General features: G+C 46.5%; 1 protein-coding gene across 4 annotated transcripts in view; it reads right to left on the bottom strand.

The window, feature by feature from the left end:
- The window catches only part of PITPNC1 (phosphatidylinositol transfer protein cytoplasmic 1), a 275,454-nt gene that overhangs the window by 116,114 nt on the left and 145,029 nt on the right, over positions 1 to 14,311 (bottom strand). For all 4 annotated transcript variants that reach the window (XM_047831722.1, XM_047831721.1, XM_047831720.1 and 1 more), the window contains 2 exons: positions 2,026 to 2,114; positions 946 to 953 (listed from right to left, as the gene is read on the bottom strand). In XM_047831722.1, the coding sequence (XP_047687678.1) occupies positions 946 to 953; positions 2,026 to 2,114 (97 nt within the window). The remainder of the gene's footprint in view (positions 1 to 945; positions 954 to 2,025; positions 2,115 to 14,311) is intronic.

The raw sequence follows: 14,311 nt of genomic DNA on the forward strand, positions 1-14,311 counted from the left end.
CTGCCATTCGATAACTATTTATTGAGCATTCATTATGTGCAAAGCACTGTGCTCTTGCCAAGGACACAATGAATCATTTTCCTCCACTTCCCTCTCACCAGGTCTCTTTCCTTTGATTGTTTTGATTAAGACCAAAAACTCAACTCCACTATAGCTCAGTTAACCATTTTCTTTTTTCTTTTCTTTTTTTTTTTTTTTAAGTAGGCTTCACGCCCAGAGAGAGCCCAGTGCGGAGCTTGAACTCACGACCCTGAGATCAAGACCTGAGCTGGGATCGAGAGTTGGATGCTCAACTGACTGAGCCACCCCGGCAAGCCCCCATTCTTTTATTATGACAACCTGACCTGTTGGTTGTTGAGGAAAATGATCCAAATGAAAACGCGGTAACACGGTGATACTATAGGGTCTCCTTTTTTAATGCTAACTCAGTAATGATTTTAGAGGCCCTTAGGGCAGGAAGAAATCAAATGATTTTCATCAAGCCATCAAGACTGCCTAATCCAGAGCTCAGAGGAAAATAATCTGAATGAACGTCTTTCTAGTTACGAGGTTCTCCAATAAGTGATCAGATCACAGCCTTTAGGTATCAGCCCCGCCTTCTGTCAACAGCTATTATCATCACTTTAATATTGCATTTCTGGCAACTGCTCTATTACATTGAACGATCACCAGTAGAGCAGTCAAGCTATTTAAAAATACAAGCAAAAGTTAATTATGTAAGGTGAATATCAAGGCATTCCAAATTAACATTCATATTCTTGAACAAATGAGAACATGCGAGTTATTGCATTACATACAGCTATGTAATAGCCTACATTTAAATATTTCTGATTTGAATTATTCCCCTATTTTTTTATTACGTGGTACGATGAGAAAGACACAGGAAGTTCCAATTACTCCACTGTTCTTAAACTGACTATTTAAAAATGATTAAATGACACTTACTGTGTATTCTGGTCCCGGATGTTCATTTGGGCAAGAGGGAAAAGAAAAAAGAGAGACAAAATGATGATTTAGACCATGCTTATATGCAACCACACGGCTTATAAAACCGCAGAACTAACAAATACTGGTGAATTATAATTATTAAAAATATGTTAAAGAAACCTTCCAAAAACTGAACTTTCATAAATATCTCCATGTTTGCTCATGAAACTCTTACAGATGATACTTCTGTGGTTGGGCAGATAAGGACTGTAAGACAAGGTTCAATTAGCCTATAGGTTTGTGGCTAATTAAAAACCAGAGAGCTGGCATTATAAAAGCAGAATTAAAGACTAATAATTTCAGTGGAGCATTTCATTAACCACAAAGGAAATCTTTTAAGTGGAAAAGCAGCTTTTATAACCAGTAAGAAGAGCCTGTTATGATATTCAAGTAGGGTCTTGAATTTTCGTGTTTGAGGGACAGGAACCAAACCTTCCAAATGTGGGAGCACAGTTTCTAGTTCAGAATCAACACAGAGTTTATTATCATCCCATTCCAAGTAAAAGGGAAAGTGATCTTATAATTATCGTATTATCCAACTGCAGAGGAAGTAGTTGGGGCAGAGAGACCCAATAGAACCTTTGACAGAAATTATAGTCAACGTTTTGGGAGAAGCTGTAAAACAAATCAAAGTAAACAAACTTGTTTATTTACAAACCACATCCCCAAATTACTTGGGGACTACGGAGGAAATAGGGAGAAATAGGGATCGTGAAAACTCTAGACATATTACTAAAAAAAAACAAAAACAAAAACAACAACAACAACAACAACAACAAAAAACCTTTCACGTTCCTTCTCCACTAGCTATTTAATAAAATCACTTTACGAAGCAAGCTGGAATGGTTTAGTTCAATTCCTACCAGCCCCCACTAGGAAGAGCACTGATCTCAAAGGACGAAGGCAAATGGTGAAGAGACAGATACTACGGGGCTCTCACAGTCCCTGCTTGGATAATAAACCCTGAATCAGTGAAATCTGACTACCGCACTACGTTCTCTTGCTACAGGTGACGTGCCGGTTGTAAAACGGACTTACCTGTAATCGTGTAGGGATAATAGTTCCAAGCCTTCTCTGTAACGTAAAATATTTTGGGAACAACAGCTCTAGCCCAGCTGGGCAGTTTGCTAAGAGGAAAAAAAAAAAAAAAAAAGACAATTAGAAAGAGTCTGTCCAGAATCTCACGTGCTCCCACACCTTTCTGGATAAACTGTCAGAGAAAGTGGAGGCATGCCTAGACAGCCCTTCTCTCCACGGGTCATCTCTTCCCCATCCCTCTGGTTTTCACCATAGTTCACCCTTTTCTGTGCATATTCATATGCTCTTTTTTTTTAATGTTTATTTTTTATCTTTGAGAGAGCGAGACCGCGCGCACAAGCGGGGGAGGGGCAGAGAGAAGGGTGACAGAGGATCCAAAGCAGGAGCTACACTGACAGCAGAGAGCCCCATGCAGGGCTTGAACTCACGAACCACGAGATCAGGACCTGAGCCAAAGTCGGATGCACAACCGACTGAGCCACCCAGGGGCCCCTTCATATGCTCTTAAAATGTGGGGAGGCAGATGGCAGCCTGGGTGTGGGGATGGGGAACCTCATACGATTGTTAGCCTGTCTTCTTTGACCTGATCTACAAGGACATGAGGTTTCAGTGCCTGGAAGGTGCACCGTTGGGAGGGTTTGGCCAGCCTGGCCTTGGTCTCCTAGGAGTCATTGGGAGGAAGTGGTCGGACAGGATGTTTAAGACCGAATAGGGAGGGAGACGGAGGCAAATGTCAGGGCTGGGTGTCAGCTCAGCAATCCACAAGGGCGATGTCTTAAAAGCGAACTAAAACGACAGACAGTAATGATTTTAGAGATATGAAGAATAACAAAACGTAGCCCCTTGGTGGCTGGAGTTGGGGGACTTGTGTCCCCTCCAAAGATGTAGCCACGTCCTAACCGCCAGCACCTGTGAACTTAACCTTATGTGAAAGCAGGCCTTTTGTAGGTAATTAAGGATCTCAAGATGGAATCCCGTTGGATCTAGGCTAGGCCCTCACTCCAGGCACTAGTGTCCTCGTAAGAGGAAGGAGAGGGAGATTTAGAGACAGGTATACACAGAGGGGGAGAAGCCGGGTGAAGACAGAAGCTGGAGACAGGAGTGACGTAGCCACGAGCCATGGATTGCCTCAGACACCAGAAGCTGGAAGGGAGGCACAGAACAGCCTCTCCCGCGGAGCCCCCAGGGGCAATCAGCACTGCCCACACCTTGATTTCAGACTTCTGGCCTCCAGAATCGAGACAGGACAAATCTGCGTTGTTTGAAGCCACCCCGTGTGTGGGGATCTGTTAAGGCAGCCACTGGAAAGGATACAGTGATGGAGCCTTTCCCTGGAGCAGGAACCCGCGCAGCCATTAGCAGAAAACAAATTCTTAAAACAAAGAAAACCCAGGGGCACAGGTCTCAAGACCTTTTGTACAACAAAGACTCATTGAGTTTTGTTTAGTTTTATTTGGCTTTGTTTTCCTTCAGGGGCCAACTCTACAGCAGTACAGGCCCAGAGAATTCTGTAAATGCTATATTTAAATATATAGTACCCTGCATTCCTTAAATATGTCTGCATGATTTTATTCTACCTCCCTGCCCCCGCCCCCAGCACTATACCTGGGGGCTTTGTGTCTTTCCGGATGCTACCATTTTGTTTTAGTTTTTTTTTAAGTTTATTTATTTATTTATTTTGGAAGGGAAGGGCAGAGATTGAGAGAGAGAGAGAGAGAGAGAGAGAGAGAGAGACAATCCCAAGCAGGCTCTGCACGGTCAGCACAGAGCCCGATGCAGGGCTCAAACTCATGAACCATGAGATCATGACCTGAGCTGAAATTAAGAGTCAGAAGCTCAACAGACTGAGCCCCCCAGGCGCCTCCCTGGCCCCCACCCCATTTTGTTCCTTTCCCATCCTGGGGCTTCCAGCTCAAGGGTCTGGGACTCTGGGCCTAGCCGGACATCAGACCCCGAGAGGACACAGACTCTGAGCTCCTGAAGGCCCCCATGTTGACGATAACACTACGGGGCAGTTGTGAATTCCAAGAAAATGGGGCCATCAAGCTAACAGAACCCCAAACCCCACCCTCTCTCGGACATGGAGTTTAAACGACAACCCGAGCCAGAAAAATACTGTGCACCTCGCATGTCTTCTCGAATTGTTTCTCTTATTTCTGACAGTGTCCAGGACCCCCTTTTTGTTTTTTTTTTAAAAGACAAATATGTATTTTCAGTGGCCAGCGGGACCTAACCCAAAGCTCCGGGCGGCTCATCAGGGCCAAATCAAATGGGGGACCCAAGGCTTCCCCGAAGTTGGGGGGGGTGTCAGACAGAGGGCCACCGCTCTCCGGTGGGCTGGGCGGCGTGGGCAGGAGCATTTTCTGCCCCGCATCGCGATTTTTCTTGCCGCTCTCCCGCACAACGTCTCACTCCCATAAAATCAGGTCTGCAGTCACTGCTCATTTACCTTACGTTCACACTGCTTGAAAGGAACGAGCTGCTTCCTGACGGGGGTTTTTATAGCTTTTGCCTTTGATTTATCTTTCTGTCGGGGAAGCAGCAGGGCAACCAGGGTTGACGTGCAGGGTGGGAAAATCGCGCTGGGCTTGCTTTGCAGGAAATGGGCACGAGCACAACTCCCCCCGGGGCTCCCTCCTTTCTGCCCCAGAGCCCAGAGCGATGCGTGTCAGCAGGTGGTGTAGGAAGACACGGCTTCTACTCACGGGCAGGTGGCTTCCCTGGGCTGTTAATGGACTGGAACAGAATGGACTGGAACAGCATTGTAGAATCTCCCCCAAAGAAAGCTAGGCATTCTCTAGCTCGGACCAAGATCAAGTACCTAGGTCTCCCTACAAGCATCAGAGCCCATTCTCCACTGTCCACGCTGGGGGCGGAACCCCTCCCCATACGCATTAGGCTCCTGAGGCATGGCACTCTGGGGCCCCAGCCCCCTCCCTCCATAACTCAGACCCCAGGTCGCTTAGAAAGCCTCCCAGAAGAACCACATCCCCATTCGACAACCCTTTCCTGGAAGGAGACTGGCTGAAAAGCGCCAGCAATTTTCTATCCACGCCAAGACCTTTCCTATTTGTACGTGGTCAGGACTTCAAGCCCCTAGAATCTTTAGCTCAGGTGTTTCACCCACCAACTCATCCAGGATACGAAGCACTGGAAAAAGCTGCCTTTTCCAAAGCGACGCCCTAAAAAACCCCCACAACATTCAGCCAAGAGGGCTGATGCCACTTTATAGGATTCTTCAATTAGTCTAGGAAGGAAAACCTCTCACTACAAGCCATTTACCGGGCCGGGGGCAGGAGGCATTGGCAGAAAGTTCCATGATACAATATTCAAATATTTTAATCCCACTAACAGACTTTCTCTCAGCCCCCACTTTCCCCAGAGCACATCATTATTCCAATCATTTTTGTCTGAGGAAGTAAAATTTATTTTTCCCCGTGGCAATGATTTATCAGGGCTGCAAAGGAAAATGGAATTAAATTAGTCCCCACTGCTGCTGTCACTTTCATGATGTATACTGTCACACAGCCTCCAATTCTAAGGAGAAGTCTGTCACTCAAACTCACTCCCAGGTGTCAAACAAGAGTCTCTCTTCTGGAGGGGGGGCCTGGGTGGCTCAGTTGGTTAAGTGTCCAACTCTGGCTCAGGTCATGATCTCACAGTTCGTGGGTTCGAGCCCGGTGTCAGGCTCTGTGCTGACAGCTGGGAGCCTGGAGCCTGTTTCGGATTCTATGTTTCCCTCTCTCTCTGTCCCTCCCCCTCTTGCACTCTGTCTCTTTCTCTCTCTCAAAGATAAATAAACATCAATAAAAAAAAAAAATTTTAAGAGTCTCTCTTCTGGAATGGTGGCACAGTTTGAATCATGTCCTCTTGATCCACTGGCCGGGACCAGACCTCCCAATGGCGCGTATCACCATGTCAGGCTTCAGAGGCACGGAGGACAGACAAAACCCTGAAGCCTTTACAGAATCGTAAAACATGCTGACGTGGAATGATACTGTTGCCCAAACACCTCTGTCAATGCCCCCCAAAGACAGACTTTTCAAAACGCTTGGCTTTTCACTTTTATGTATTTTTTCTACTTTTAAACTCTAGTATGAAACACAGAACCTATCAATGACACACCCAGGTGACCCACCCATCCCAGTCTACATGAGGCTGTCCTGCTTTTAGTGCTACAAGTCCTACATGCCAGAATTCCCCAGTCCTGGGCAAACTGGTATGGTCGTCACCCTAGAGCACTGGTTCTCAATGGGGCGGAGGGGGGATTTTACACCCCGCCCCGGTGGGGGGCGCATTTGACCAAGTCTGGAAACATTTTTGGTTGTCACAAATGAGAGGTTGGGGGAGGGGGGCAGGGATGCTACTGGCACCTAGTGGGTAGGGGCCAGGGATGCTGTTCAACACCCTACAACGCGCAATGCTCAGGAAAGCCCCCACAGCAAAGAATTCTCTGGCCCCAAATATTAGTAACAATGCTGAGACTGGGAAACCCGGCCTTGGACTTCAGTGGATATGGTCACTGAAACCTTCTCACCGGTTCCCTAGGTCTCCCTAAATTACAACTGATCTGATAAGAAGGCCCCAAAACGCAGGCATAACCTGAACTGGTCTCAGCTGAAGCGTGTTTATTTACTTCATCAAGAGCTTCCGGAACTGAAAACCCAAACCATCCCTTCTTTAGAAGCTTCTGGCACTTTACAATCCAGATTATTACCAGACTCGCCCTGATATCTAATCTCTCTTTGCAATCTAGGCTCGTTTGGGAATATTTTTTTGGCCCCAGGAGGTACTGAACATCATTAGGCCAGATGTGGTCTAAATGGAGTCTAATTTCATTTTCTCCACGGGGATCAGAGTTATGATGGTCTGCACCAGAATCTTTATTTGAGCTGTTCTACCCACCGACTCATGCGGGATACGCAGCACTAGAATCAACCACCTTTTGGACTTAAAACATTCCCCGCAGAAAGACAGCTCGTCTGGGTTCCCTTTGCTCAGGCGTTTCTCACAGTGTCCCTGAAATGTGTCACTGTCGATGCGGAGATTGTGCTCACATAAGCAAAGCCCACTTAAGGGACTTCTAAAAAGGACGAAGCTACCTTTTAGAACCTCATTTCCCGCTGGTCCAGGAGGGATGTTCTCACCTTTTCTTTCCAACCTGGCATTTGACAATTATTTGATAAGAATCGTCGGTACCCAGTTCCGCGTATGCTGATCTCCGATTAATGACTGTTCTGGCTGGTCTTTGAATCCTGCTCATAATTTCACTTACATCCCACCACCGCTCTCCCTACTTAAAAGAGTAGTTTGGGGGCACCTGAGTGGCTCAGTTGGTTAAGCGGCCGACTTCGGCTCAGGGCATGAGATCGCGGTTCGTAGGTTCGAGCCCCGTGTTGGATTCTGCACTGACAGCTCAGAGCCTGGAGCCTGCTTTGGATACTATGTTTCCCTGTGTTTGGATTCTGTCTCTCTCTCTCTCTCAAAAATGAGTAAGCATTAAAAAAAATGTTTTTTAAGAGCAGTTTGCATTGGGATTCTGGGAAAAAAGGTCTGCCTGTGTGTCAGTTCTTGGAAGGCTGTGCTCGGACAGCGTTATGGTAACATGGCTAGCACGCTGGGAAGCACTCAAGGGAGAGGGCCACGTGACGTCAGTGGCACTGGTCAGGAGTGAGGCAGAACCAAGGTGGCACGTGTTTGACTGGATGGACGTTCCAGTTCTTTTCAGATCCAGCCAGGCCAACATTCTGTTCCTGTGAGTTCCCATGGGAGAAGGTGAATGAGGAGCAGAAGGGAGCGATCCTGGCAACGTGAGAATCTGCAGCATGTTCTTAAGGACTGAGACGGAACGGAGCAGAATTGCATGGACTGAAAGGCACGCTGGGAGGAAGTCGCTTACATGTTCTACTTCTCCAGTATACAAAACACAGTAGGTTAATCAATCCCATTTATTGAATATTATATTCAATGCTTACATACTGACTATATATTTACGTAGAATATGTAAGATGGAATATTCTAAAATACTTGACGTTCAGGGGTGCCTGGGTGGCTCAGTCGGTGGGGCGTCCGACTTTGGCTGGGGTCATGAGCTCACGATCCGTGGGTTCTGGCTCCGCATCGAGCTCTGTGCTGACAGCTCAGAGCCCGGAGCCTGCTTCGGATTCTGTGTCTCCCTCTCTCTCTCTGCCCCTCCCCCGCTCACGCTCTTGTCTCTCTCTCTCTCTCAAAAGTAAATAAACACTGAAAAATTTTTTAAAATAAATAAACATTAAAAAATGAAATATCTGATGTTCCCATACGTTATGGCCACTGCGCACTGTCACTCCCACCTAGAAGGTAAGATCCCCCAGGACAGGGATCCTCGCTCTGCCCCTGCTGCATGCCCAGCACCTAGGACAGTGCCTGGCACACAGCAGTCACCAACAGCTATTTGCTGAATGAGTAACGGTTGACTCCGAACATTCAATACTGACCATAAAGATTCTTTCAACACGGCAAGGAAATAAGCCCGCAGGTCAGAATCTTTGACTCCGACAATCTCCCTATGACCTGTTGCCTGGGCAGCGGGCTCTCCCCAGGCCACACAAGCTCTGGGCACTGAGCTCTTACTGTGGGCAAGCTCTAAGAGATGAGACCGATCTGCTTGGCAGATCTGGCAGACCTGGGAGAAGAGAAAGGCAACGTGAGAGAAAGAGCCAAGCCCTGGCAACCAAGCTGGACCAACGAGCTGGTAGGCAAAGTGACCGGCGGGCGGCTTTGCTTGCCCAAACAGGACTCGTAGCTTGGGGAAGTTGGGCCCTCTCTTGCCCAGCGACACACAGAGGCCAGGAGAGTGACCCTGGAAGGCCAGAGCCATGGAACAGGAGAAAGGTGGTCCTCGTCATTAGATCGATTCAGGCATTGGGCGGAATCACCGTTATAAGCTGGCAACCCTCCCTGACGGGCAGCTGCCAGCACAGCCTAATTAATCCAGCAGCCGTGGTGGGGAAGAACATGACACTTCATGACTGAAAAACAAGCCTAAAAATAGGCTCCCTCTTTTCTCCCATGCCCCCCACCCCCATCCCTGAATCCCTCCCCTCCTGGGCTTCATGGGGAGGGACGGGAGAGATGCTGCAGATGAAAAGAAAATGCAAAGACCCACCCGCATCTGATTCTGGGAGACAGGTTTTATTTAGAATCACTGTTTGAGAGACTGATGAGTATCTCGCCTCCTTTCCCTGGATGCCAGTTGACACGGGGATTTGTTTGAAGCCAAGCCAAGAAATGCCACTTATTTGGTTAACTGAACTGGATCGAAGGCCCAAGGACAATCACCAAATGTGCTAACGTAGGAGAAGTAATGTAATGTTCCGAGCGTATGAGGCAACCGCCGAAATGAACGGTGCACCCAGCGGTGCCTCAGACACCGTAGGGAGGGGCCCGAGGAATCCCCTCCCTGGGAGAGAAGATACAAGCAATAAAAGGACGGATGGCATTTTCGAAAGACATTAGACTCCATTTAAAAATGGGCAAAGGACAACAACAGCCATTTCTCCAATAAATGGCCAATGAGCACAAGAAGAGATTCTCAACGGTCATTAGTCATGAGGGGAAATGCCAATCGAAACCAAAATGAGATCCCATTTCACACCCAGGAGGATGGCTAGAATCAAAAAGACAGACAATGGCAAGTGGCAGCGAGTACGCGGAGAAGTTGGCGTCCTCACACATTTGCTGGAGGGAATGTAAAATGCAGCCACTTTGGAAACCAGCCTGGAAGTCCCTCTCCCCACTCACTGGCAGCCCGAGCCTGGATCGGAAACTCAGTGGGATGCTTGTGTTGGGATTTTGGAGTAAGTGATAGCAAGAAAGAAAAAAAAGGGACAATTTGGACCCATCCATGGCAGTTGTGGTGGTGCTGGAAGAATGTGGAGTCTGTCTGCTGCCCTTGGCCCCTCGCAGGTGCCCAGGCAGCTGCCCGTTCTCAAGCCTGCAGGCAGTTCTGTGGGCCACTGACATCCTTCCGCGAAATGTCCTTTCTGCTCAGGTCAGACTCCGAGAGAAGGCTCTGACTACCCAGGCTCTGAGTAACTCCAGTAAGAACAGATTGATAAACCTATCTCTAAATGTGATTTGCCTTCCCATATGACATAAGGAGGGACGCCTGAGTGGCTCAGTCGGTTGAGCGTTCGACTTCGGCTCAGGTCACGATTTTTGTGAGTTCAAGCTTCACGTCGGGCCTTGTGCTGACAGCTCAGAGCCTGGAGCCTGCTTCGGATTCTGGGTCTCCTTCTCTCTCTGCCCCTCCCCCACTTGGGCTCTGTCTCTCCCTGTCTCTCAAAAATAAATACACGTAAAAAAAAAAAATTTAGGTTGATGTAAGGGAGAAAATTCACTCACTTTGCCGGCTCGTGAATGCGGGTTCACGGGACACAGATGTTCCTGCGTGTAAATTATTCAGTGGGCACTGTGACGTCTCAGCTAATGCCAGTCCAGCTCTCAGAACCCACTTCCCTGCGGCTGGCAAAGGGGTCTCCAAGATGCCACCCACACCAGTGTAAGAATTATTTGGAGCTGAAGATATTTGAGAATCAACAGTTGCAGGAAGATGCTTTCACTGAACTGCCCTTATCAGCATAAAAGCGGAGCCTCTCGAAAGAATTCAGCTGTCATAAATCCCCTCCCCAGGAAATTCACAACCAGGGAAGACTGACTCCTATCACCAGAGATGAGAAGTTACCATCGAGATAAGAAACTGGCTAATAAACAGTCGCTGTCACAAAACTATCATATCTCCTATCCACCCTCCTCAAGTCCCGTTTGTTTTTCATGAAAGCCATTTGTTTCTTCCAGAAGTGCCTTTCCCCCCCACCCTGCTCGCCCCCTAGTAAAATGGCATGTAAGCCCCAAACTCTAACTGACTGCTTTTTGGGGGGCTCCCATGTACATCCATGAATAAAACAAATGTCTTTTCTCCCACAAATCCGTCAGTTTTAGTTTAATTTGCAGGCCCCCGCGCACTGAGCCTAAGGGGGCTGAGCAAAAGATTTTCCTCCCTGAACCATTCCCAAGATGGACGGATAGACTCGCAAATGCTAAACACTGTCAGCCCAGATCTTGCTTTGATCAGAAGGCAAAGGCCACGTGTTACTTACTAAGCGATCCTAATAGAGGAACAACTCACTATACGTTTAAAGTTCCAATAAGTACCTATTTAATGAATTTCAATTAGGAAGCGGCCTTGCCAAGACAGCAGTCCCATGACCTGTGCGTACAGGACATGATTAACTCAAGGTGGCTCCAGTGTGTAACAAAGTAACGGATCTGGTGTTCTTTTATGATTACGGAGATCCATATTCTTATTTTCTAGTATGTCGCATAGACATTTTTTCTTTTTCTCTTACTAAACCATCATCTCCCTGGTCCTAAGAGATGTGCCACACTCTTCCAAATATACCAAGAGTCTTTTATGTCATAAAATGATGGACCTAGTTCAGACTCGTGCAAAGGGAACAGAAAGTACTTTTCTCCAATGTCTCATTGGTTACTCATTTACGAATGCTGGAGGTGAGTCAGGATAATGTCTGCCAGTTACTTTGAGCATAGAAAATTAAGGTTGAAAAGGATCTGAAAGGGTGCCCGGTTTAACCACCTATTTGATGTTCAAATCTGCTCAAGGACAGTCCAGTAGGTGGGAGCCCCGCTCATGTTCAGGCATCCCCAGCCAAAGCATAACGGACTCTTAAGGCACCCTTCTGGGTTCTCACACACGCACTTAGATTCCTTCCTTAAACTGAGCCTAGACCTTTCTCCTGGCATTCTTACCCGTTGGTCTTGGTCCAGTTGGTCCCCTGGAGGTCATATCGAATATGCATGTCTAATTCTCTTCCCACCTGCCTATACCATTACATACCCTGAGTCCGGCCTTTCCAGGTTAAATGCCCTTTGTTTTTTCAGTCATTCTTCACATCGTTGGTGGTTCTCTGATCTTAACATTCACATTAACAATTTTGGAAAAATTGAATAAGTAGAAGGGACTTGCCCCACTAGATACCAAACCTCATTATAAGGCTATAATAACCAGGAATTTTAGAATTATATTCTCAAACTCTATTTTAGAAACAACCCTGTTGGCATTTTAATTAGATTTGTATTAAATTTATAATTAATTTGGGAATTGATGGCAACTTTATAATACGGCATTTCCTATCCATGAACATTACCACTTGTCTAGGGTGTTATTTTGGGTGCTTTTGGTTTTGTTTTGTTTTGTTTTGTTTTTGTAAGCTTTACACCCACTGTGGGGCTTGAACTCATGACCCTGACAAGAGTCACATGGTCCACTGACTGAGCCAGCCAGGTGTCCCTGTCTAGGGTTTTTAAAAATGTCCTCCACTGGGATGTGTGGCTGGCTCAGTCAGTGGAGCATGTGACACTTGGTCACAGGATTGTGACTTCGAGCCACAGGTGGGGGCATGGAGCTTACTTTAAAAAGATAAAAATGTCCTCCACTACTGTTTTGTTTTGTTTTCCTCCAAAAAGATGTTGTATATCTTGTAGATTGATTACTGGGTACCTTTAAATTTCTTTGCCTATCCTTTTTCTATTATAATGGATTTTTTTTTTTCCAGAGAGAGAGAGAGAAAGAGATAGAGAGAGGGCAGGGGAGAGGGGAGAGGGGGAGAGAGAGAGAAAAAATCCCAAGCAGGCTCCATCCATGCTCAGTGCCAAGCCCGATGTGGGGCTCGAGCCCATGACCCTGGGATCATGACCTGAGGCAAAATCAAGAGTTGGAGGCTCAACAGATTGAGCTACCCAGGCACCCCTCTAAAGGAATTTTTTCAAAGTTACATTTTCCACTTATTGTTCCTGCTGTATAATAATGCTGATTTCGTACATGGATTTTATCCCCAGCAATCTTGCTGAATTCCCATATTGGTGTTAACAATATGAGAGTCTGGTCGAGTCACGATTTATATTATTACCATGATTATTATTGTTATTCTCCGAGGTATTTGATCTGCTAATGTTTTATATGGGCTTTTCACGTCTGTGTTCTTAACAGAGATTGGTCTATCAGTTTCCTTCTTGCACTACTGTTCAGTTTTATTGTCAAGGTCTGGGTGGTAGACAATGTCAGTTCCCTTCCCAGAAGTCTCCTCTCATTCCCTCCCTTTCTTAGAGCAAGATTATGCCTCTTGGACATCTTTCTCTCTCTCTCTCTGTTTTTAAGATTTTTGTTTTTAAGTAATCTCTCTACGCCCAACGGAGCGCGGTATCGAGGTCACAACCCAGAGATCAAGAGTCACGTGCTCTACCCTGAGCCAGCTGGGTGCCAGACTCTTCATCAGGGAGGAAAACCTTACATCTCGTTGGCCAGAACTAGGTCACATGGCCATCCCTAACTGCAAAGGAGGCCGAGAAAGAGAGCATGACATTTTTATCCCATGAATTATTTAAAAATTTTTCCATTTCTTGGGGCGCCTGGGTGGCGCAGTCGGTTAAGCGTCCAACTTCAGCCAGGTCACGATCTCGCAGTCTGCGAGTTCGAGCCCCACGTCAGGCTCTGGGCTGATGGCTCAGAGCCTGGAGCCTGTTTCCGATTCTGTGTCTCCCTCTCTCTCTGCCCCTCCCCCGTTCATGCTCTGTCTCTCTCTGTCCCAAAAAAAAAAATAAATAAACTTTGAAAAAAAAAAAAATTAAAAAAAAAAAAAATTTTTTTCCATTTCTGAATGATGAGGAAGTTGACTTGTTGTTGTCAATTTCTTATTGTAGGGCTTTGTAACCAGCAAACAGGATCTACATGATACTGATATTCTGGTACTTGTTGAGACTGATTTCTTGCCTAGTGTGTCATCAGTTTTTTGTACATTTTCATGTGTTTATGAAAAGCAGGTCGGTGGGGCACCGGGGTGGCTCGGTTGAGCGTCCAACTTCGGCTGAGGTCATGATCTCATGGTTCATGAGTTCGAGCCCCACATTGGGCTCTACACTGACCGTGTAGAACCTGCTTGGGATTCTCTATCCCCCTCTCTCTCTGCCTCTCTCTCTCACTCAAAAATAAATAAACATTAAAAAAAAAAGAAGAAGAAGTAGAAAGAGAAAAGCATGTTGGTACTAGGGTCTATTAATGTCCACTACATCCAAGTTCTAATTCTGTTGTTTACATCTGCTCTACGTGTGCTAGATTAATTTGGCTATTTGCTCTATCCATTTATTCAACAGGTATATGAAAATCTCCAGTTATAACTTCAGGCTACCTGTGATTTTTGTCAGTGTGGTCCTATGTTTGTTGAGCTGG

This window comes from Prionailurus viverrinus, chromosome E1, assembly GCF_022837055.1.
Source record: "Prionailurus viverrinus isolate Anna chromosome E1, UM_Priviv_1.0, whole genome shotgun sequence".
NCBI classification, from domain to species: domain Eukaryota; kingdom Metazoa; phylum Chordata; class Mammalia; order Carnivora; family Felidae; genus Prionailurus; species Prionailurus viverrinus.